This window comes from Maniola hyperantus, chromosome 4, assembly GCF_902806685.2.
Source record: "Maniola hyperantus chromosome 4, iAphHyp1.2, whole genome shotgun sequence".
Classification (NCBI taxonomy): domain Eukaryota; kingdom Metazoa; phylum Arthropoda; class Insecta; order Lepidoptera; family Nymphalidae; genus Maniola; species Maniola hyperantus.
In genome coordinates, this window is record NC_048539.1 from 9,828,075 (window position 1) to 9,852,835 (window position 24,761).

General features: G+C 36.3%; 1 protein-coding gene across 2 annotated transcripts in view; it reads right to left on the bottom strand.

The window, feature by feature from the left end:
* Positions 1–11,297: 11,297 nt before the first annotated feature.
* The window catches only part of LOC117996882 (uncharacterized), an 82,223-nt gene continuing 68,759 nt past the window's right edge, over positions 11,298–24,761 (bottom strand). The window contains exons 3-11 of one of the 2 annotated variants that reach the window (XM_069498367.1): positions 17,619–20,709; positions 17,297–17,535; positions 16,637–16,713; positions 16,179–16,554; positions 15,575–15,705; positions 14,767–14,916; positions 13,662–13,813; positions 13,200–13,360; positions 11,298–13,035 (exon numbers count right to left, since the gene is read on the bottom strand). In XM_069498367.1, coding sequence (XP_069354468.1) covers positions 13,240–13,360; positions 13,662–13,813; positions 14,767–14,916; positions 15,575–15,705; positions 16,179–16,554; positions 16,637–16,713; positions 17,297–17,535; positions 17,619–20,709 — 4,337 coding nt within the window. In that variant the 3' untranslated portion in view covers positions 11,298–13,035; positions 13,200–13,239. Of the gene's footprint in view, positions 13,361–13,661; positions 13,814–14,766; positions 14,917–15,574; positions 15,706–16,178; positions 16,555–16,636; positions 16,714–17,296; positions 17,536–17,618; positions 20,710–24,761 lie in introns of both variants that reach the window. The other variant, XM_069498366.1, reaches the window with a different exon arrangement.

The following is a 24,761-nucleotide window of genomic DNA, read 5'->3' on the forward strand; positions in this document are numbered from 1 at the left end:
CGTGAGGGGGCCGCGGCCGACCCAGTCGATGGCTTCGGTGAGGTCTCTACTAACGAAACTGTTACTGACTTTCATATTAAAGGAAGCTTTGTGTTTCAACCCAAAGTTTCCTGTCATATCAGAGTTTGGCTTTGTCTATACTGATATTACTAAAGTTTTTCGCTCACCTATTCAAAAAGTAACGTACCTCCAGACTTTGCTCTACAAAGTACGCATATTAGTATTTACTTAACGGGGAAAGAGGGTAGTTTTTTGCCTATAGTGCTCGGAAGATCTTTTTCGCAAAATTTTCATAGAGCTTGGTAGAAGATTTAATATAAATTACAGGTATTTTATTATAAAGTTTTTTAGTTACTTAATAGAGTTATTAATAATGGCTCCGTCGTTAACAGTGCGGTTTAAATAAATGAAAATAAATCAAAGTTAAATTGATTATTGTTGATTATATTTGATTATTAATAAATGATCCATACTTAATATTATAAATGTGAAAGTATGTCTGTCTGTCTGTCTGTTAGCCTTTCACGGCTCAACCGTTCAACCGATTTTGACGAAATTTGGTACAGAGATAGCTTGCATCCCGGGGAAGGACATAGGCTACTTTTTGTCCCGGGAAATTGAGGAGTTCCCCTAGGATTTTTAAAAGGTTTTTAAAATCCATGCGGACGAAGTCGCGGGCGTCATCTAGTTAAAAATAAATGAATAAAATAAAATTATACTTTTTATTAAAAAAATTAAAATTTTGTCTTTTATTTGTTTTAATATCAAATAGTTGGTTATAGGTAGATCGTATATACATATATACTATACCTACCATCGTTTCGGAAAGAAAATTAAACTGAGAAAATCTGCCAGAAAATGGCCTTTTCAAAAGGCAACATGATACGATAATTTTACGAATTGTTTTTTCTTGAAGTAAAAACTGGTAGCTAGAGTTATCAGTGGCCCTACCGCGGTTGTTTGACAGCTACAATGTCACGATCGCAATCATCTCTGATTGGTTAATGCTCGCTCACTATTGGCCACAATGCATTGTTGCAACAAGAATCGCACAAATTCAGCCAATCAGAACAATAGAGATTGTAATAATGATTGATGCAGGTTTTAGATAATCGCCCTACGGGATGATCCAAGGCTCCAACATGAAAACAAATAAAAAGCTGCTTCAGTTTCGACGGGGCAAAGTTTTCCTACCCAGTCACCATTAACCAAAATTACACAACAAACAAAAACTCTTTGCGAGAAGATCCAAGAAATAAATTGTTATGTAGATATAAGAATTTATTTTGCAGTAGGTAACTTTGGACAAGAAAAATAGATTTATTACATTTGGTGTTGAACTTATTAGAATTGTATTCGGAGTGCGCTCCATACAATCAGAGTTTGTTCTTATTTGAATATTAACCAATCAAACTCATGAGCATGTTCAATTTTGTATTTACTTACTAGTACTTAGTAATTAAATACTTACCTGTGTTTGTTGTTTGTCAGATTTTCGGAAAAACATGTAGTTTCATAGTTGCGCGAGCTCAAATAAAAACTTTGTCTTACTTCTTACGCTGAATTATGATTTTTATATTGCTTCTGAAGCAGCCCGAGTACAATCAGTGCGATGTCTCTAATAGATTTTGCAATTTGCTACCTTTGTTTTTGAAGAAACCGCGGGAAAGAGTTGTCGCAATGATTGTGCTTGGGCTCCTTTACCAGTAGGTACATAATAGTCTATTTTATGGTAAAGGAGTTGATCTAATATTTAACAATGTTAAACATGATAAATATTTCTCTTCCTCTCTAATTAAGTGTAAAGTTTATGTTGGGAATAATTAACGATTAAATTATTTAACAATAGTAGGTACTATAAGCGAAAAAGTGATGATAGTCTAGTGTTTAAGACGTCGGTCTCCTATTCGGAGGTCCAGGGTTCAATCCTGCACTTCCAACTTTTCAAAGATACAAGCGTTTAAAAAAATATTGTTACAATGGCGAAGGAAAAAACATCGTGAGGAAAGCTGCAGGCCTGAGAGTTCTTCACAATGTTTACAAAGGTGAAGTCTCTCAATCTGCCACTAACCAGGGTGGTGGATTATGCTCTAAGGTCTTTTCTTTCTTATGAGAGAACTATGCTCAGTAGTAGGCCAACGATTGGCTGAGATGAGGTGATGAGGAGGAGTACAACGAGAGGAATTTCATTCCACGTCCCAAACAGTTCAGCTATTGAGGCGTCCTCGCTATTGTGCTACATGTTTATTGTATGTCAAAACAAAACTAGAGTTTCCACTATTTTATTCATTTTCATTAGATAAAGTTGTCTTTTGCCATTAAAATAGCTGTAGCTGGCGGCAATGCGCTATTTGCATTGAAATTCAAATTAAGCAACAAAAACAAAAAGCCTTTAATGTATATTTTCTCTTGTTTATTACTAAGTGGATTTTTTTGCCGAGTGTTCAGAGAAATATGAAGTAGTGTTGACAAGTGTATTCTAGTCAAATAACTGTGATAGTCTAGTGGTTTGGGCGTCCGCTTCCTATACGGGAGGTCGGGGGTTCGATCCCGGGCCCGCACCTCTAAGTTTTCTAAGTTATGTGACGGAAAACATCGTAAGAAAACCTGCATACCTACCTGAGAGTTTTCCATAGAGTTCTCAAAGGTGTGTGAAGTCTGTCAATCCGCACATGGCCAGCGTGTTGGACTATGGCCTAACCCTTCTCATTCTGAGAGGAGACCCGTGTTCAGTAGTGAGCCGGCGATGGGTTGATCGTGATGAGAGTACCGATGAAGGATGAGAAATATTGTACATCGACTTTTGGAAAGATAAAGCGGTTTCGTAGAGCGTTGTCTCTGTCGTTGAGACCGACGAAACGTCACATAGGTATGAGTGACAAAGACGCTCTACCACAGTTTTACGATATACAAAACGGTGGCTCTGAAGCCGACATCCCTTTCTAAAAGTCGATGTACAATATTTTCTGCAAACTAGTGTACCTAATGTGTTTTTGCTTTTACACTTTATTATTATTATCAATAGAGAAGACGTTTCTACTTTGATTCAATATTCATTCGAGTGTTAATTAAATACGTGCAAAATATTATAATTGTTTTCTACAGACTAATATCATTAACGATGGGCGTGGGCGTTAAGAGAATTCTGAGGAAATTAATAATTTGAGTTGGTTTGCTTACACAGCTGTAAACAAAAACAGATCAGAAGTTTACTTAAGTATATTTCGAGTGGGTGCCTATATTGAGTTAGGTAGGATGTACCTACTTTCTAATTTTACAGTAAAATTTACCATATCTATTTAATCAAAGGTACAAAATATTTAAGTTATACCTATTTACCATTAAAATGATTGTTTTTTAGGGTTCCGTAACCGGAGGGTGCCATCGAGACCCTATTACTAAGCCTCCGTTGTCTGTCCGCCCATCTGTCCGTCAACAACAACAATTCAACTGCAACAATAATTCGGAATGCGAAATTCGAAATGGTACTGAACCCCTCGTGTGCAAGTCGCACTGGGCCAGTTTTTTATCGATTATAAGGTAGTCCTTGACTGCGATCTCAACCGATGGTAAGTGCAGATGATGCAGTCTAAGATGAAAGCGGGCTAACTTGGCAGGGGTGTCGAAGTTACCCATACCCCTTATCGGTTTCTAGGTTTCTACACGGCAAGGGAACGCTAACACGTTTGGAAACACGGCTTTACCGGTACGGTGGCAACTAGCAACGGTTGTAGCGTCCACCAAGACCAGACTAGAAAAAATTTAAAAATTACAAATTCCCAAGTTGCCACTGCTGGGAATCGAACTCGGGCCCTTCCACATAAGCGCTCACCATTGCACCAAGGAGGTTGTCAATTTAATGTGCTCTTAATGAATCTACTAGCGTTTCTATAAAGGGTGGATTTACTTTATATCTGCTGGTACGTGCTCTGTCCTGAATAAACTGAGGGTGCTGACTGTGGCACGATTTAAAAAAAATTAGGCCTGGAAAATAACATTTAGAATAATCCTTTCGTTTTCACAAATGAAAATGAAATGAAAACAAATATTGATAATGTTGGTATCTATAATATATAACGCTTTACTATGTAAAAAGAAACTGTTTTAGTAGTCGTCGATTTCCCACGCCAGTTCCACTGAGAATTCACTGTCTTTTTCGACGGAGACACTAAAATGGAGGCTGAAGTAACGTGTTTTAATATTTCATCCATATCCAGCACGGCTCTCACCAAAGAGGAGAAAGGATTTCGGCACAAAGTAGGTAACTTTTTCACGTTAAAACGAGCAGCACCTGTACTTTTATTCGATTTGTTGAAGTAATAAGTACTTAGTAAAAAGTAATTACTGTTGCACAACTTACCGACTGACAACGAGATTATAATATTATTTTATGCTACGAACTACGCAGCAAATAATAAGCAGCGCCGGGTCTAGTCCTTGATCAGGGTAAAGCAAGATTATTTTTGGTACCCTTTCGTCAACGCTATCACATCACATTAATTACTTCTTTAACATAAACAAAGTTCCTACCACCATAATATCTATATTCATATATAATGTTCAATCTCACCTTGTGGTAAATATGTCTGTCTGTCTATTTACTAGTTTTCACGGCCCATGTGTTTACCTAATCGATTTTGACAAGGTACAGAAATAGCTTGCATCCCGAGGCTACGTTTTATCCTGGAAAATCAAAGAGTTCCCAACGGATTTTAAAAAAACCTAAATCCATATCGATGATTATTGCAAGCATTATCTATTTAGCACATAGCTTGCATCCCGAAGACGGATATAGGCTACTTTTAATAGGTTTTTAATCAAAAAGTTCCGAAACTGAAACTAACGGGCATCATTTAGTAATTGAATAAGTATTTGGTGTTAATTGGAGCTGCCACACTGCCCCCACCTATCGTGTACCTAACCCCGCGCCTCTCAAAAGGCGCCATCAAAATTTTATTTTCTCTTCGAAATGTTTTTCGCGTTTGATATTAAGTTGACGCCTCTTGACACGCGTCTAGAGCGACCGCACCTGTCGCCATCACCGCACCAGGGCCGGCGCTATTAAAATAATCCCAAATACCTGTCACAAAGTACGAATTATGTGAACTTATAATACAGACATAAGTATTAAAATTAAACTGACTGACTGATACATTTTATCAACGTACATTACACGGACCGCTGCGGACGGACGTACCTAAAAATACGTTTACGTTTCATGATGATCAATCTATCGCCGGCTCACCATTAGCACGGATCTCCTCTTAAAATGAGAAGGGGTTTGGCCAGTGTCCACCACGCTGGCCAAGTGTGGATTAGCAGACTTCACCCACCTTTAGGATCATTATGGAGAACTCTCAAGCATGATGCAGGTTTCCTCGCGATGTTTTCGTTAAAGCAAGTGATATTTAATTGCTTAAAACGCACATAACTGCGAAAAGTTGAATGGTGCGTGCCCTGGATAGAACCCCCGAATATGAGACTGACGTCTAGTAACCACTTGGCTATCACCGCTTTTATATGATTACATTTATAAGATTACATTAATTACTAGTATTATACATACCAAATATAATTCCATTTAATTGGCTCACATTCCGAGAGGTGTAAAGGAAAATCTTGAAGCACTTAAAGCAAAGATTCGTAGACTTTATTAGAGCTCTCCACTAGAGTACTAGAGTACCGTAAGCTCTGCCAAGGCGTGGCTTTTTAGGGAGAGTTTATAAAAGCTTTGAAAGAAACTTACAATTTTACTAGTAAAGCCGCAAGCTTTGAGATATCGCGGTTTTTGAGGAAGGCTAAGTAAGTAGGTACCTTGATCATTTCATGATCCATGTTCTGAATTACTTATTGTAATAATTAATTCTCATTAGAAGTTTCTAATGAGCATTAATTACATATTTTTTTCTTATGAGCATTACATTTTTATCTGAAATGGTGAAGAAAAATGTGATTGAAAACTTTAGAGCACATTTTTCTTTTCCTCTTATTTTAGATACAAAATATTGTTAGGTACTCTAGAGTTTAAGAGCTTCTACAAGTTTAAATACCTACTTATAATATTTTAATGATGCAGGTCGGATTTCATGATGAGCGAACTTAAATATTCTCGTGTATAAGTAATAAGTAGGCACTTTCTCAACTAAGTCCGCCAAAGAGAAACTTTGCGCTCGGGAACTTCATATCAAACAAGAAGGATTTATAGGAAATGTTCACAAGAGTTCACAATAATAGTAGTTAAATCCTCTTATTAGGGATGTTATCATTACACTTTCGATGAAAAAAAACACACACACACGCATCACGCACGTCACCGCACATGCTCCACACACGCTTCACACACGCGCCACCGATTTGATATTATTAAAGAAGCTGATTTTTCTTAAAAAGTTTATCTACATATAAAGATAAATCCTTAGCTGTTTGCTATGCAACCCATATCCGCGTAGAATTGTTTCCAGAATACGAGCTTTTACACTTTGTATCAATGAGCTCTTATCCTCTGCAAAAAAGTCTTTTTAGGTAGAAATTCAAATAAAGCTTAACTTATATATTTTTTTCAGCAGAATATGACACATTTTCTGAGTAAGCATAACAGAGGCAGCGGTATTTAGCGGATTACTTAGGTATATATATTAGGTATATATTTCCATACTTTCTAACCGCGGTACTCAGAGTCGCCAATCGTTAATTCAGTTAAAACGAGACAGATTTATGTGAGAGATATAGCTCTGTCTCGTTTTAACTAAACTTAAGACTCTGAGTACGGCTGTAAGACTCACGGCAAATCTTTGTCGGACAATGACATTGATGGTGTTAGGTATTCTATCCTTGCTGGAAAATGTATGTTGCGGTTACACGCTTTACTATACAATTAATCAAAGCTAAATCCCATACGGCTCAATTATTCATAGCCCGCATACCGCTTACCAAAAATTAATCCGGAAAGTAATTAAACATTTTCGCCTAATTATAAAATGTTGCGCCGTTTTATGGGAATATGATTTTACATTATCCTCCGTTTAATTCATTCCCATTTCGGCGCTTGAAGTTGAAGAACTTGAAGCCGTGGTAATGATTAGGGATCTGCCCATGACCCATTTCATAGATTTTGATTACATATTTATGTATCAGGTATTTATTGATGCTGAACCAGTTTTTTGGATTTGTTAGTGTGGCATATTTTCAGTTGCCACAGAGCAAGATACTAGAGCAATACTATAAAAATGAAATATTATATACCTACTTTTAATTTTTTTAATTTATATGACGGTTAATTTGAATTTTTTATTGTTTGTTGTTATAGCAGCAACAGGAATTTATGACAGAACAGAGCAGTCTGAAAATTTCAACTCTACCTATTACGGTTTATGAGATACAGGCCGCTGACAGACAGACAGGCAAACAGACATACAGACAGATCAACGGACAGCGGAGGCTTGATAATAGGGTTACGTTAGCACTCTTCGGATACGGATCCCTAAACAGGAAAAAAAGTTTCGTCCCTTTAAAAATATTGCTATCAAATATTTTTCCTCGTTGGTGCTTGCTTCTCTTTACGGTTCACCCATTGAACGCTAATTTGGCCTTAAACCGCCAGCTGTAAATCACGGCGAGCCCAACATTCATCACGGTAAAGGATCAAGTTCGACAAAGGGTTTAAAGCTCGCTGCAACGGAAATAGATGATACCTAAAAGAAAAACTTGTGATCACCAGTAAAAGATTCGTTGATAGAAACAAACTGGGTATTTGAAGCTCGCATACTAAGCGCGTGTTTTGACGTTTGATAAAAAGATACTGATTTGACTAGTTGTCAAACACCTGTACGGCGATTATTGTCTAAAACCTGCATCAATCATTATTAAAATCTTAATTGTTCTGATTGGCTGAATTTGTGCGATTCATGTTGCAACAGGATGATATTAGTGAATTTAGTGGACGAAGCTTATTAATCGAGGTTAGCTTACCCAGACGGTGGACACTGACAAATAGTTTGCGACGACTAAATTCCGATTTGTGTGGGTACTCTAGAGCCTAGACTGCAATAAACCTGGTGCTGCTAATTTATTTTGGCTAATTCTATTAAGCTACAGTAATTAGATAAGGTTAGCTTGAAGTTCAATTGGGTATTTGACTACATCAAAAATAAATTATTTCTCAGTGATTATTAAATAGAGGGTCTTCCAAAATACGTAAAATCCACGTCCTTTGTTGGTTTTGAGTGTAATTACCATTTTAAATTATCGATTAAACTAAAAAAAGCACGTCAAATGATTGTGACGTCACACACCGGTATTTCATAGAATATTGCATACTAAGCGCGGGTTTTAAAGTTTGCTTTTTTGCATGGGCATAATTTAAGACCTGGAGAGTGACATAGGCTACTATTTGTCCCGGAAAATCTAAGAGTTCCCACGAGATTTTTACAAAAATCCACGCGTACGAAATCGCGGGCATCAGCATCAGCTAGTATGACATAAAAAATCTTTTCTCCACATCAGTGGTTGGGCATGAAGTATTATTTTTCTTTCTTGCTTTATTAGGATTCTTTCGCGGAATGGTGTCCATTTGTTACTGGCACAGACAAATGTGGTAACAGACCTTGCATCGCTTTGTGGATGACACAGAGTAATATCTCTCGCCGATCTCGGAGTGCTCACTTGTATGATATTGATTGAGTAGATAGTAGAGAGGTAGGTATACTTACCTATATAACACGTCCATATTTTTTCCTTATTTATTTCAATGGTCCGAGAAGAATAAATGGATGGAGACGTAATTATTACTCTCTCCTCTGATAAAAGATTTATTTCAAACTAGATGATGCCCGCGACCTCGTCCGCGTGGATTAAGGTTTTTAAAAAATCCCGTGAGAACTTTTTAACTTTCCGGGATAAAAAGTAGGTTAGCCTATGTCCTTCCCCGGGATGTAAGCTAACTCTGTACCGAATTTCATCAAAAGCGATTAAACTGTTGGGCCGTGAAAAGCTAGCAGACAGACGGACACACTTTCGCATTTAAAATATTAGTATGGATGTCGAGCGATTTAACTCTAGGTAGGTACTCTGGACAAATTCTATCCAATACCTTGATTGACTGACTGTCTACGTGGACACACCAAACGGTTTGACGGTTCACCGTGTCACAGTTCACGATAGTTAGGGAATTTTAACAAAACGTTGAGGCTTCGACGTCACTGGCAGGAGAGGCAGGCGTCAAATATTAGTAATTACCACGGGTAATTACATAATATTGACGCTAGGTAGCTCTAAGGTAGCCCCATTTTTCTTTGATTTCATGTCACCATAGCCTAATATTTGACATATCGTCGATTCAGGATCAAACCGAGAGATCCCTCACTCTAGTTCATTCTGACTATGGTCCGTGGATTAAAATATCAGGTTAATTTTGAAACAAGTAGGACTTCGATGCGTTAGGTATGAAAAAGAAAGAACTTTGGAGCAATTCAATCCTACCTATTGTAGTTTAAGAGAAAAGAGAAAATCAAGATACAGTTAAGAGAAATTATACTACGCCGTCGGCGTCGAAGTCAGTTAGTTGTGTTTAGTAGGTAATCATCATCTTAATCATACTGAGCACGGGTTTTCTCTCAGAATGAAAAGGGTTAGGGGTCACCTCGATGGCCAAGTAAGGTTCAGCAAACTTTACACATCTTTGAGAACATTGTGGAAAACTCTCAGGCGTGCAGGTTTCCACACGATATTTTCCTTTGCGGTTAAAGCAAGTGTTAGTTAATTGCATAAAACGCGCATAGCTTGCTAAAGTTAGAGGTGCTCAGGATCGAAACCCAGTCCCCCCGAATATAAGACCGATGCCTTACTTACTAAAACGCGCCGTCGAGTTTCTGGCTGGTTCTTCTCGGTAGGAAAGGCATTCCAATTTCCGCTCCTATTCCGATTAGATGCATTTGACGATTCATAAGTATAGGTACTTGTACAAAATTTTACTTATTTGAGTAATAAATATTTCAATTATCCATTATGTTTTTTTCTTTGCTATTCTGTTCTTTTCTATTCTATTCTAGGATATCACCGCTTTTAATAAATATTCGTAGTTAAATAAAAGCATCGAAATTCCTGTGAAAAATGTAAATACCGAGGAAGTTTATCTCCCGTAGGTATATTGTTGTTTTGCTCTATCTTTCGCGCACTCTGGCGCGAAGGGACGTGTGACGGGAAACAGTTGGCGAGGTTTACTCTAAAGCCGGCATCAAGCGATTACTTACAGACAGATTTATACCAATTGCCGGCTTGCCCCTTGTTCATACAATAATATTTCCAACAGACGAGTAGGCTCAAAATTGCATTTATTAATAGGTAGGTTTATAACTTTTAAGTATGTACTACTTACCTACTTATATTTATTACTAAAATGTTATCTGCTCAGCGCGGATTTTATGTCTGCATCATGAGGATTTTCCCACGAAAAGAAAGAAGAATAAAAGGATGAGGTGCCGTAAAATATCATTGTTTGCCCGTCGTCCCACCCGTAGTCCCTGGAAGGTATGTATACCAGTTACCACGGGTATTTTTCCTATCTCTCCGAGAAATACAATGCAAATAATAATTATCACAAGATCAATCTGGCATTACGTTACAATATAACATTATTCAATTAGATATCTATACCCAGGTAGGTAGGTACTTTAACCTAAAGATTAGCCGAGTGTCAGATGTCCCGTAACCTTCGTCAAGTGTAATAGCTAAGCTGCAAACACATTAGATTCAGACCAAAAATATTAGAATTACATAGCAATAGAAAATTTTGGCGCAAAATAATTTTCATACAACTAAAAGCTCCCAGTAGGGTTCTAAATGAGGTGTTAGAAGACATTCTGGTGGAACTAAAATGGAGAACGTTTCCATTACAGTGACGCGTAAAATTGTAGAGTAGGATAAATTAGTTTGTTATTTTTTAATCTGTTATAATATTAAGTGCTAGCTTATGCTCGCGACTTCGTCCGCGTGGACTTCTCAAATTTCAAACCCCTATTTTACTCCCTTAGGGGTCCACCCCTATTTTAAAAATCCTCTTGTAGCGGGTGTCTACGACATAATAGCTATCTGCACGCCTAATCCGATCCCTCCAGTAGTTTGAGCTGTGCGTTGATAGGTGATCAGTCAGTCATTTTCCGATCTAATCAGATCTATGAATATTCCTTTTGCTTCTTTTAGCATAGTATTATATTTTCTGTTTTTTGTGTTATAATTATTAATACTTTAGAGTAGGGTAGGGTAGGCTTAATTAAATGGTTAAAATAAATACACTTGATAAGTACATTATAATATTACCTATATTCAGGACCTTACAGGTTTAATTTGTAACTAACTATAGTTGTAATAATTAAATTAAAGTTCTAAATGTACAAAAATGTTTATATACAAGAATAACTATGCATATACGATAATATATCTAGTTTATCTAATTGGTATAAGGTTCAACACATTAGGATTTTACAATAAACAACAATGTTCGCGAAATTTGACGACAAACATGAAAATGTGCAAAATACACAATTAATTGATAAAAATTATACAATACACTTAATAATTATTACGATATTTACAATAAATTGACAAATATTCATTAAATTTTCGTACGACATTTGTGAGTATTAAATAAGTTCATTTGGAATAGTTATACCTACTATAATGTTAAAGATTAAATCCGCTTTTTTGTTGACTGCGTAAATGAAAATACAATATTTTTAGAGTGCATTTATTCTAATAATGAGAATGTAGTTGTGTTAATGAAGATTGACGTTTTCATTTTTTAAATTCTGAGATGTCTCAATTATTATTTGAGCACTTATTTATTTTACAATGTTTACATTAAAAACTACTGCCTATTATAGAAATAGCAAACTGAATAAAATTACAACATTTAAAATGAATTTCATGCGATTTGACACTCTGTTTTGTGTCTAGTTTACGCAGTTACGCAGTCAATTTTTGATATCACAAATTAAAGCGTACGATATAAAGATATCGTTATTGATTACTGTTAAGGTGGCGCGATAATGGCAGTAAGCCACCCACTAACAAAGTAACCACGACGTATAGTTGCTATCGAAAATGATGGGTAATTAGTATAATGGAATACAGAAACAGAAGTTGATGATTTCTGTTAAATGTCTACAATTACACTTACTTCCTTATGTTATTATTAAGTTTATCTCAAACAAGCATACAATGCTTCATTACGATCTATATTTTAGGGTAGGTACTCAAACGTTGTCATTATCATAATTTTGTTCAAATAATATCTAGGTAGGTCATTTCTCGTTACGAATTGTAATAGTTAATGTGTTCTCTAATTTAAACACGAAAAACGTTCTTTCACACCAAAAAATGTATATTGCTTTCCACTATATTTACATCAACAATTCGACTTTTGGCACTAAGGCGTTTCACGCTGACACCGCCGTCTTTATGGGTTCTGAGCAAATGTAGGTATGCCATGATATCTACAGAATTCTGTAAAGACTCACCTAATTCCGACTTAATTTAACGGTGAGCTCTTAGTCTATCTATGTACATCTCACAATCAGTCAAAGTTTCTATTTTGGCAAATTACCTTAATTATTATGGACTTAATTTCGAATCCTCTATAAATTTTTAACAAACCTTTGTTTAAAATAGTCAATAAAAACTGTAGGCCCATCTAACTCGTTTCATCTATTTAGAATAATATTCGTACCATATTGAAAGCTAATCGAAATTCTTTTTTGGCACTGAACTTAGATATTCCTCGAAGTACTACCTACTTCGAGTGCTTATAAAATGTTTTTAAAACGATAGGAAATTTTAGTAAATCGCAATATATCGATGAACAATGACTTGACGATGAAAGCATACCTATTTCACAACCTGTTAATGATGTAAACTGGGTTTTTACGTTAAGTAAGTACTTTTTTAATTTCTTACAGCCCAGCGCAATAGTAGTTAATGAGTTTCTACAAGGTAAGATTGAACCTAGTTACTATTTCTAAACTCGAGGTTTAAAGATGATATTGGGGCCGATTCTCTTGTACACAATCTCTAAAATAAACTAAATTAACAGGTCTATATCTAGTGCTATCCTTTTCCGCAAGCAACATTATGAAAGGGATAGCAATAGATTTAGACGTGTCGTTTTAGTTTAGTTTAGAGATTGTGTACCAGAGAATTGGCCCCAATGTCAAGGGGTTAGTTTAAAGTTTTAATGTTGAGAAAGTTCTAGAAATTGCTGTCGTAGTCAGAGCGGCGACGTGAGTAATGGGAGCGAGGGAACTCCCCTGTGTAACCATATCCTTGTGATCCCGCGCCCGTCTGTCCGTAAAGCTGCGACCCTCCGTATCTGTAAATATTTGATAAGTTATTAATTCAATAGTAGAGTTTTTTAACCATAAATAAGAGAGTTTTACGATTACGCCTAAAGAGAGTTAGTAAAAGAATTAACTTCTATTTAATAGTCTAGGATTGAAATGAAAATATCTAAGGATAAATTTAGAGCGAAATGTTTTGTTTACAAGTATGCTGTGTTTCGAATTTAGTTCCATCTTATGTTGTAAGAAATGACCTTTAAGAAATTTGATTTAATTTTAGAATTTAGAATCCTACAGTTTGAAAGACAAATATGATTTTTGTACTTTTCGTACCCGTTGCCGGTGGTGCCATAAAGCTGTGATCCTCGTCCAGAGTCAGGTGTATAGTGAGACATATACTTTTGGAGCTGCGGAGTCCATTCTGATCGCCAAGAATCGCCTGGGTTTTGGTACGCTAGCTGTTCTATGAACGCTGTCGACATGCGCTAAAAAAATGTTTACAAACAATAAATCAGCAAAGAAAGCATATTAAAATTAGAAATTTACATTAAACACACTTGCGTTGGTAATTATTTATTTATTAAAATATATTAATTTATATAATACTAGCTTATACTCGCGACTCCGTCCGCGTGGACTACACAAATTTCACACCCCTATTTCACCCCCGAGTTGAATAATCAAAAATCTTTTCTTAGCGGCTGCCTACGTCATAACAGATAGCTGCATGCAAAATTTCAGCCCGATCCGTCCAGTGGTTTGAGCTGTGCGTTGATAGATCAGTCAGTCACTCAGTCAGTCAGTCAGTCAGTCAGTCAGTCATTCATTCAGTCAATCAGTCAGTCAGTCAGTCAGTCAGTCAGTCAGTCAGTCATTCAGTCAGTCAGTCAGTCAACAGTCACTTTTCCCTTTTATATAATATGTAGCTACGGACTAGCTGATGCCCACGACTTCATACGCGTGGAATTAGGTTTTTTAAAAATCCCGTGGGAATTCTTTGATTTTCCGGGATAAAAAGTAGCCTTTGTCACTCTCCAGGCTGTACACTATACCCATACAAAAAATCACGTTGATCCGTTGCTCCGTTGCGAATTGCGATGTGATTTAACTACAAACCAACAAACACACTTTCGCGTTTATATTATAAATAGGGGTAGTGGTTTTATTGTTTTATTGCAAACAATTTACAGCCCCGTTATTAATAATTTTATTACCTGCAATGCGCAAGACATAAAATATCCGGAGAATATCTAAAAATGATCAGCTATAAACGTTTTATGGATACTGTAGCAGAAGCAGTGACTTCCTGGGGCTATTATTTTAATATTTGTATCAAATCATATTCTTTTGCCTGTCTACACTTCTATTATCTAAAAGCAACCCTAGTTCATATTTCAATTTTTTTCAAATGATACATGTATTAATTAATGACTCTTACCTTTCCCGTAGGTAAATATGGCAGATCGCGTTCCTTAAGTTGATGCATATCATCGAAGCCACCCATGTGACTCTTATCTAATTCTCGGAGCATGTCTTCACTCAGTGGAATAGGCTGTTTCGTTTTTGTACTCTTCTGGCGATTCACAAGCTGTAAAATAATTTAAGATATTGTAACTAATTAAAAAATTACTATGTTTCAAAACCAAATAGGTAGATGATACCCGCGTGATTTTTTTTAAAACTCTGTGGTAACTGTTTTTCGAAATAAAAAGTAGTTTATGTCACTCCTCAGGTCTTGACTTATATTTTATGCGAAAAATCACGTAGATCTGTTGATTTGTTGTTGTGTGACTAAATGGCAAAGGTGTGAATAAAAAAATGACATCCCGCAGGAACCATTTGTTTTCCCACGATAAAAATTAGGCTTTGTCACTCTCCACGTTTTTATCTATATCTGTGCAAAAAATCATGTTGATCCATTGGTCTGTTGCGGCGTGATTGAAGGACAAACCAACAAACAGACACTTCCGCATTTATGATATTACAGTAGGGATATATCCAATTACATCCATACTAATATTATAAATGCGAAAGTGTGTCTGTCTGTCTGTCTGCTAGCCTTTCACCGCCCATCCGTTCAACCGATTTTGACGAAATTTGGTACAAATATAGCTTGCATCCCGAGGAAGGACATAGGCTACTTTTTATCCCGAATAATCAAAGAGTTCCCATGGGATTTTTAAAAACCTAAATCCATGCGGACGAAGTCGCGGGCATCATCTAGTATATTATAAACCAGTACGTACCACTGTAACACCGAATATAACAACGAATAGCAGTGATGCCAGCGCTATAACAATAACGGCAATACCCCACTGCGGTAATAGAGACTCTTCGTCTGGTTCAATTATAGTAGGTTCTTCGTGCTTTGGCAAAACTGAGGAGACAAGTTTTATTAATTAATAAATTTATTTATTTATTTATTTTACACTTTATTGCACACAACAGAAAGTAAACATTAAAAAAAACACAATACAGGATCTTAATCTAATAGCTGTAGCATGCAAAGGCGGCCTTATCGCTAAAGCGATCTCTTCCAGGCAACCTTTGACGAAAGGAATCACGAAAGCACGGGTTGGTGCGGCAGCCGAAAATGGCCCTAGGTATATTATATTATTATAAATTAGACTACATACACAGTACATTCTAATAATACACAAATATATATAAATATATATGGTACCTATATACATATCTCTATAATATACTACATAATTCTGTTTACATAGCTGTGTGTAATAAATGTATGGTAGGTTAGGTAATATTGATAAACAACAAACTGCTATGCTCAATAGTTAAAAATATTAAAATAATTTATGTTTTAAATTTATCAATTTTTATTTGCTTTACCGATAAATTCAGTATACGCCGGATCCATCACGAATTTTCCCATTTCCAATTTTCCTGCAGATTTGTCGATATTTTTAGTCATTTTTTCATTGCTCTTTTTCATTCTTTCTTCGTCTGGTTGGTCACCTAACATCAAATCAGGATCAAATGTGTCAGGTTCGTCGTCTTCTTCTTCTTCTTCCATCACAGAGCCAGCTTTAGCATCATTAAGAGATTTATGGAAGAACTTTTTAAGTTGCAAAGTATCAACTTTTTCTTCAACGTTATTTAGTTCGATGAAATAATCGACGAGTACAGAGCCTTGACTGAATCCGTCTATGCGAACACCTTTGTACCATTTGCTTAGAAGATCAGATTTTGAATAAACGGAATTGAGCTGTAAAATATATATAATATATTTAATTATTAGTATTTAAGCATTTAATACGATAGTAAAAAACTGTTTTTTTTTAATTTACCTCATGTTTCACCTCCCTTGCCAGCTTTTGCCATTCTTTTGTATGATGGTCTAAAAATTCTGGAACCCACTTAACTCCTGTAAATAAAAAAATTCTATTATTTTAGGGCACTTCTAATAGAGAGAGCCAGTGCGAACCAGACCTTCGTTATCAAAATATATAAAAGGAAAAGGTGACTGACTGACTGACTGATCTATCAACGCACAGCTCAAACGACTGGATGGATCGGGCTGAAATTTGGCATGCAGATAGCTATTATGACGCAGGCATCCGCTAAGAAAGGATTTTTTGAAAATTCAACCCCTAAGGGGGTGAAATAGGGGTTTGAAATATGTATAGTCCACGCGGACAAAGTTGCGAGCATAAGCTAGTTTTATAAAAAGCTGAAACTTTCTCTGCGTGACGAGATTACTATTTTGAAAAAAATTAAAAAAATGACTTTATACTTTGACGTAAGATTTATTACCTGTTATCGCCTAAAGCCACCATGATCCGAACATTGTTTTGTTGAAACATCCAAACAAACGTTCCTCGCAGTGTTGGGAACAATACGCAGAGAAACTATCAGTTTTCATAAAATAACGAAAGTCTGGCACGCGCTGGCTCTCAGTCCACAATGTAATAAAGCAGGGAATAAATCTTCATAAACATACAACAGACCTGAAACAATTTTGATAGTTGCTGCTATATCACATTCATGACGACATACTCCAGGAGTGGTTGGCTGAGGTGGGGCTATCGTCGTTGTGGTCGTGGATATCAATCGGCGAGTCGTTGATTCGGTGCTTATTTCTTGTAATGGTGTTGTAGAAGTCGCGTTGCGTTGTAATTCTAGAAGTCGTTCTATCGAGAAGGGAGTCGTAGATGGCGATGGCCAGCCGGTAAATTCAGTAGAAGCTCTGCAATTAAAAAGTTAAACAATGTTTATTTTAAATAGTATAAAATTAGTTTATAATTTTCATACTTTTAAAAATCCGCTTACCTAGTTGGCCAGCCTTTTTGAATCTTAGGAGTTACTGCAGGTGGGCCAATACTTGATTTTTGAGTTGTGCTTTTTCTGGTTGCTTTGCCTCCTGGCCTCGACGGGAAAACTACTTTGAAGCTTCCAGATGAAGCTGTAGTAGTGCTTGTTGTTGCAATTTCTTCTGCAGATTCTTCTTTATTTGGTTTAAATCCTGCTGGTATCAGGCTGGAAATGTCTTTAATAATGAATTTACTTAATGGATTCTCTTCGGCTTTATCAGAATCGCTGGAATTCAGTTTAAATCCTGGTGGTAAGAATGCGGAAATGTCCGCAGGTACAATAATCGGTATTTTCGGAATTATTTTATTTTTTTCTGTTGTGGCTGTAGTACTAGGCGTGGTCCCTAACTTAAATCCTTTTGGTAAATCTGCTGAAATATCTACCTTTTCTACGGTTTTCAATATATCTTGTTTAGTATTATTGTAAGAATCATTATTATCAGGTTTATAGCCAGGTGGTAAAAATTTGCTTGGGTCGTCGGTTTTAATTTTCTTAAATAAGTCTTCCTGCGTTCTTTGCTTTGGTTTATACTCCTTTGGAAGAAGTGATTTATCATCTAAAATAATGACTTTGTTTTTGGAACTTATACCAGACGATCGTCCTTGTGTAATATTAATACTTCCGATTCCTGTGTGAGGTATTGGAGTCGTCGTGGTAGTTGTGGTAGTTGTTTTGGTGGTAGTAGTTGTCGTGGTACTAGTACGTTTGTCTTTAAACGATTGCCGTGGTTTGTAACCAGGTGGAAGCAAACCTGATAAATCATCCATAACAGTCACTAATTTTTTCTTTGGTTTAGGCGTAGTAGACGTCATTACTCGTGGAGTAAACTTCTTTATTTGCACTGGTAATGGATCTGGAGAAGACCTTTCTGTAGCTACTGAAAATTGCGTACTTTTTAAAGTAAACACGTTCACTGTAGATGGTGTTGTTGTCGTCGTAGTTGTAGTGCTAGTTGATGTTGGTTCCGTAGTTGATTCGGTGATTAACTCAATGTTTTTGTTTTCCTTATTTAGATTTCCTGACAAAACTGCGCTGGATAGTTCTGATTGAATGCTGTCTAGTTTATCGTTTATATTTTCTGTAGATGATGAGCTATTGATAATGCTACTTAAATCTGGCTTAGGGTTTTGAGTTACATTTTCCTCATCTTCCTCAGTCAGTACTTGTTTCTTTTCTTCTTGCTCTACTGTGGGGAAAGGTAAGAATCGGGCTCCAGAAACACTACGACTTGTCTGCACTGATGCCACTACAATCCAACTCTCCGTCGTTACTGGAGACGAGTCATTTGTGTCGTTAGATTCAGAGGTCAGACCGGTTTTAGGAGTTGGTGGATAAGTGACGTCGGGTATAGAAATAGTTCCATTTACAACACTTTTAGTCGTTACAACAGAAACTACTTCCTGCCCCAAAATTGAGGGCGTTTCTATCGAAGGATCTTCTTTCGAAAACGTAAACCTCAAGCTAGGCGCAGTTGTATCGTTATCTATTCCGAATTCAGGTTTATCTATCACGTCAGTATCAATAAACTGTTTAAAGTTATCATCTTTTACTAACGTATTATTACGTTCCATTGCTAGAACTTGGAATGAGTTTTTAGTGCTAGTTTTCATTGGCACCATAGTAGTATCCTCGGCTTCATCAGTGTATTCAGCAGTATGCTCATCAGTATGCTCATCAGTATGTTCATCAGTGTGTTCATCAGTATGTTCATCAGTGTGTTCATCAGTATGTTCATCATTGTGTTCATCAGTATGATCATCAGTGTGTTCAGCTGTATGTTCAACAGTGTGTTGATCAGGTTGTTTATTAAAGTGTTCATCAGTTTGTTCATCAGTAGCATCATATTCATCATAAATATCTGTAACCGGCTCTGCAGAAGTAGTTATAGGCTTAGCAGTGGTAGTGTGTTTAACTTCAGTCTTGTCTTCTTCATCATAATATTCAACATATTCCTCATCATCTTCGACTTCTCCACTAAGATTTTCATCGTGGTTGTCATCAGCATGTTCGCTTGATTTTTCAGTTGTAGAAGATGTAGTAGAAGATTTTATTTGCGTAGAAGTTTCAACAGATGAAGTCATAAGTGCTGAATCATTTGCAATGTTATCAGTATTCATTGAACTCGCATCAGGTTTACTGTCATCAGAATCTCCACTACTATTCGACTTTATAACTTGAACATCAAAAGATTCTTGAGTATTTTTCATTAATTCTCTGAAGGAACTTAGATCACTTATATCATCTTCAAGAAGTGGTTCTAAATCTAAAAGTGGCTTGTATTCAGTGGAAGAACCTTGATTAAAGTTAGGAATATTATAGGATGGATGGAAATTATTGTTGACCTTATAATTGTTTGCTGGTACATTTTGAAGAACTTTCTTAGCGTTTGGTGATGGAGGATCAAAGTGAGAAAATCTTGAGTTAATTGGTTTATTATTTATCTTTTGTTTACTTGCATGCTTTGTAGGATTATACGTTGTAACTTTGTGTCGATCGAATAAATCCTGATCGTCATTATCAAATTCCTCGTCATGTGCAATATGACCAGTTTGCCCGTTACTTTTGAGACTATTGGTATCAAATGGTATATTTTTAAATCCATTATTTTGTAAGTAATCTATATCAGGATTGTTAATGGTTATTTGGCCTAAAAATGTTTCTGGTTTTGATGGATCATTTTGATAAGCAGCGGAGTGTATTTGTGAAATATCAGGCCTTTTCGTTGAAGTAGGATGATGTACAGGAAAATTATAAGGTAGAGCAGGCCTAAATCTTTGCCGCTGTGATGTTGTGAATTCGGGTTGGTTAATATAATATTGCGTTCCAGATTGACTTCTTCCTGTTGGTAGTTGGAATGGGGAAGGGTTCTGGTTATAGTTCGGACTAGGAAATCTCGTATGACCGTCATTAAAAAGCGGCTGTTGCGCTGTGGGAACTGCTCTATAGTTATCTCCATGCTCGAAGAATGATGTTGGCCTACTGTTGGGGAATATAGGCGGTTGAACTTGAGCAAAATTTCTTTCTGGTGTGTAGTAAAAGCCGTTTTCATCTGAAACAATAAAAAAAGACTTTATTAATTATTATTAGTTTTGCAGGTTTGATTGTCTTTGAATTTTTGAATATTAATAAGTAATTCTTAACATTAAAGATTATTTTGTTTAAAAAAAAATAGTTTTTACAAGAGACAGATGCGATGTTTTAAAAAATGTTACGTTGTCGATAAGTAATCAATAAGAAATGCATAGAATGCAGTCCATATTTTCTTTGAATGCAGCTGCTCTAGGACCGGTTGTTAGAGAACAAAAAGAATTTGCAATTTATTAGGTATTCTGTTTAAAGCACTTATAGAAAATTGACATGAAAAAAAATGTTTATGGAATGGGTATGAAATGTGAGATCGATAGGAAAAATTTATCGCACCGCTTTCGCGACAACACTACTCGTAAATATTAGGACAATTTGAAAGCTATGCAAATTTCTGTATTCGGACTATAAGCTCACTTAGCACTACAAAGCTACACTAAACTGTGAGCCAACAGAACAATATATAATGAATTTTACGAGTTAGCTCAGTACGAATTTATCTTTGTTAACTACCTTAATCCAATTTCATACTTCACCAGAAGTTAACATTTTAGTTTATACTTTTTAGTAATATTGTATTGGATAAATTTCAAAACATAACATAACACATCTAGGGACAGCTTTCTATAAATCATTATATAAATGGAGACCCAAGGATCACAATGCGTTGGATTACATTTCTTTTCAAGTCAATTTTGGGAATTTATAATTTTTGTTAATGTTTCTTGAAGGGTTTCGACACACCACGGTCTTGCGCCGCCTGGATCCAGTGGCTCCCTACGACTCACTTGCTGTCTCTGTCCACCCAGTGGGAGGTCTTCCAAAGACCTAGCACCTTGGGCCCCAACGTCTATCGGTGTTTCGAACTATGTGCCCTGTCCATTTTCACTTCGGCAACTCGTTGAGCTATGCGTGCAGTATGTGGGTTAACGATACCCAAAAATCTATAAACGCTCTCCGAGTCCAGTATAATCTACATCTTCAGAATAATGTTGGGACTGCCTCGGTACTGTAGCGCGTCCGGTATGTTTGCGGATAACTGTGTAGACGGCTTCTTCGCAATCATACGGAAAAGGATCGCCTCAATGAAAAGTAGTTTGGAGAGAAGTCCCAACATTATCCTGAAGGTGATAGCAGACAGACAGGACAGCGCTCTCAAAACGCACTGGATGTCTGCATTAGTTAATAAGTATATTAATTATATTAACTAACATAGAATAAGTTTCTTACTAACATAGGTACATACATAACATAACATATTATAATATAGTTACTAACATAGGTTAAGATGGTTACTAACATAATATTGTGGGACTTTGTTGTCTGACAAAATAAAGATTATTTATTTATTTATTTATGTCAGTTACTCTGGTTCTCCTACGGATCTCCTCATTTCTGATTTGATCACGAATAAATAAAACTTACCAACAAGTAAAATTGCATCAAGCGGTAAAACAATTAATAAGGATAGAGCGTATAGGACAGAATTTTCATTAATAGGACAGAAAGCTTGTGATCCAACGTCATTCCATAATGACGAACAACAAAGAGGTACTCGTCTAAAACTATAGGTATGTAAAAGCCTTCTCCCTATTGTTAGAGTTCATGTGAGCTTTTGTTAATTTAGTTGTGCATTATGGTGTACCTCGAAAGGTATGTGTATAGGAACATAATAGGTAGGTATCTATTTTGACTCTGCTTAATGGTCTTCTCTAAAGTTTGCTTAGAACTTGGGCTATCAACAACGAGACCACAGGTGCTGCTGCAGCGATTATTATGCTATAATGGCTCACAGATAAATTTATGTGACATTGTAATATAGGTGATAGCCGAGAGCAGTGATAACAGTGGTTAAGACATCGGCCTCCTATGTGGGAGGTCTAGGGCTCCATCCCGGGCACGTACCTTAAATTTTTCGGAGTTACGTGCGTTTTGAGCAATTAATAATATCACTTGCATTAACAGTGAAGGAAAACATTACGAGGAAACTGTTAAACTGATTTTGACGAAATTGGGTTTAGAAACAGCTTGCATCCCGGAGATGAATATAGGCATTTTTATCCCGGAGAACCAAAGAGTCTCCACGGGATTTTTGAAAACATAAATCCACGTGTATGAAGTTGCCGGCATCATTCAGTAACAATATGAAATTAAATATAACGAAGTATGTAGTTGACCAAAAAGGGATCAACCCTTTACTTTACAAATCCTTTCCCTCAAAAGCGTATTTCATTAATATGAATATTCCTGTGGTTTTCCCATGTCTTTCAGAAAGATAATCTTAAAGGAAATTACTTTCTTGAGTATTATATTCGGAATTAATTAAGGGCAGGGGTAAGGACACGAGAGGGTTCTTAAGCATTAAAGTAAATCGATAAAAAGGGAAGCTAAAGTGTGGAGTTAAAGTGCCGAGATATTTTTGAAACGAAGCTTCTTAACCAGCGTTAGTGATGAGGATCCTGTGTGAGGAGTTGAGGATCTAACTCGCAAAAAGTGAAACGCACCTCAACGCCTGTACAAGTGTATTATTCTTCATATAAATAAGATTATGTTACCGAGTACAAGATTTATTAATAAAACGTGTAAAAGCTTCGCTTGGGGTCTCAAGATTTTAGAATTGCGACCTCGCACCGGTAAGCGCAGCGTTGGAAGATCCCCCACTAGGTGGACAGACGACGTTAAACTAGGCGCAGGGAGCCTCTGGATGCAGGTGGCGATGGCACAAGACTGGGGCGCGTGGAAGTCCCTACAAGAGACTTATGTCCAGCAGTGGACGTCTAGCGGTTGACAATGATGATGTTGATAAAGCTTCGTTTCTGTCTAGTGTCCTAGGAATCCTAAGATAAATCACGACTTTTTTTTTTAATATTTCCCTTAAGTATTATAGTTATTTAAATTTGAATTTTATTTAATCACTATAATAATACGCCTGGTTCTGCTAGACAGTTACTAACCTAAAAATATGGAATCCGGGTAGAATTACAATGGCATCGAAAAGTAGGTCGACGCAATATAAAAACCGACATACGTAGAAAAAAACCTGCTAATAAAAGGTAGTATAAAATGTGAAACTTTTAAGATAAAAATGTAAGTAGAATAAAGTGTATACGACGTTAAAATATAAGCGCAACTTTCAAAGGCTTCATATTATGTGCTCTTGGGTATAACGATCCGAACAAATATCGTTTATCCATTAAATTTTAAAATATTCTGTATCTAGTACCTACCCAGTAAAAATATGAGTTACGACTTTTCTATAAACCTGGAACTTAGGTATCCGATCCAATATTGAAGTGTCAAAACCCAAGCCATTCGAATACAAAAAGGTATTCCTGTGGTTTTCCTAATCTTGAACCCCGAAGAAGAAAATTTTCCCTTGTACACAAACTCAATTAAATCGAACTTATAGATACATATTATAAGATTTGAAGTAACGATTGATTTATATTTAAGTTTAATGAAATTATATGAAACAAGATGATGCCCATGAATTCGTCCGCGTGGATCTAGGATTTTTAACTTTTTTAGGTAACTCTTCATTTCCGGGATAAAAAGTCTATATTCATCTCTAGAGCTATTATATGAGATGTTATATTTGTACCAATCGTCAAAATCGGTTAAGCAGATAGTCCGTTAAAAAGTAACAGAATGATAGAAAAGCAGACAGACAGATACACTTTCGCATTTATAATATTAATATGGATTAATCTAAGAAGGATAACAGCGCTTATTACGAAATGCACTTTCGTTTTGAAGCCAAATTACGAGTATGGCACGAAACACAGGCATCTGTAACGCATTCTACTCCTTTTCCGAAAATTTTGAGAAGATTAATATGATTAAGAGACGCTTCGTGTGAATACCTATTATCCGGTAAAATACCTGGAAAATACCTAGAACACTATGAATTTATGGAATCAAAATTTTGTCTATCTTTATTAGATACGGAAATAACACGTAATACGTGTTGCCATAATTTCCTTTCGAGCAGACGACCCGATAAAATTGCCTCGGTTA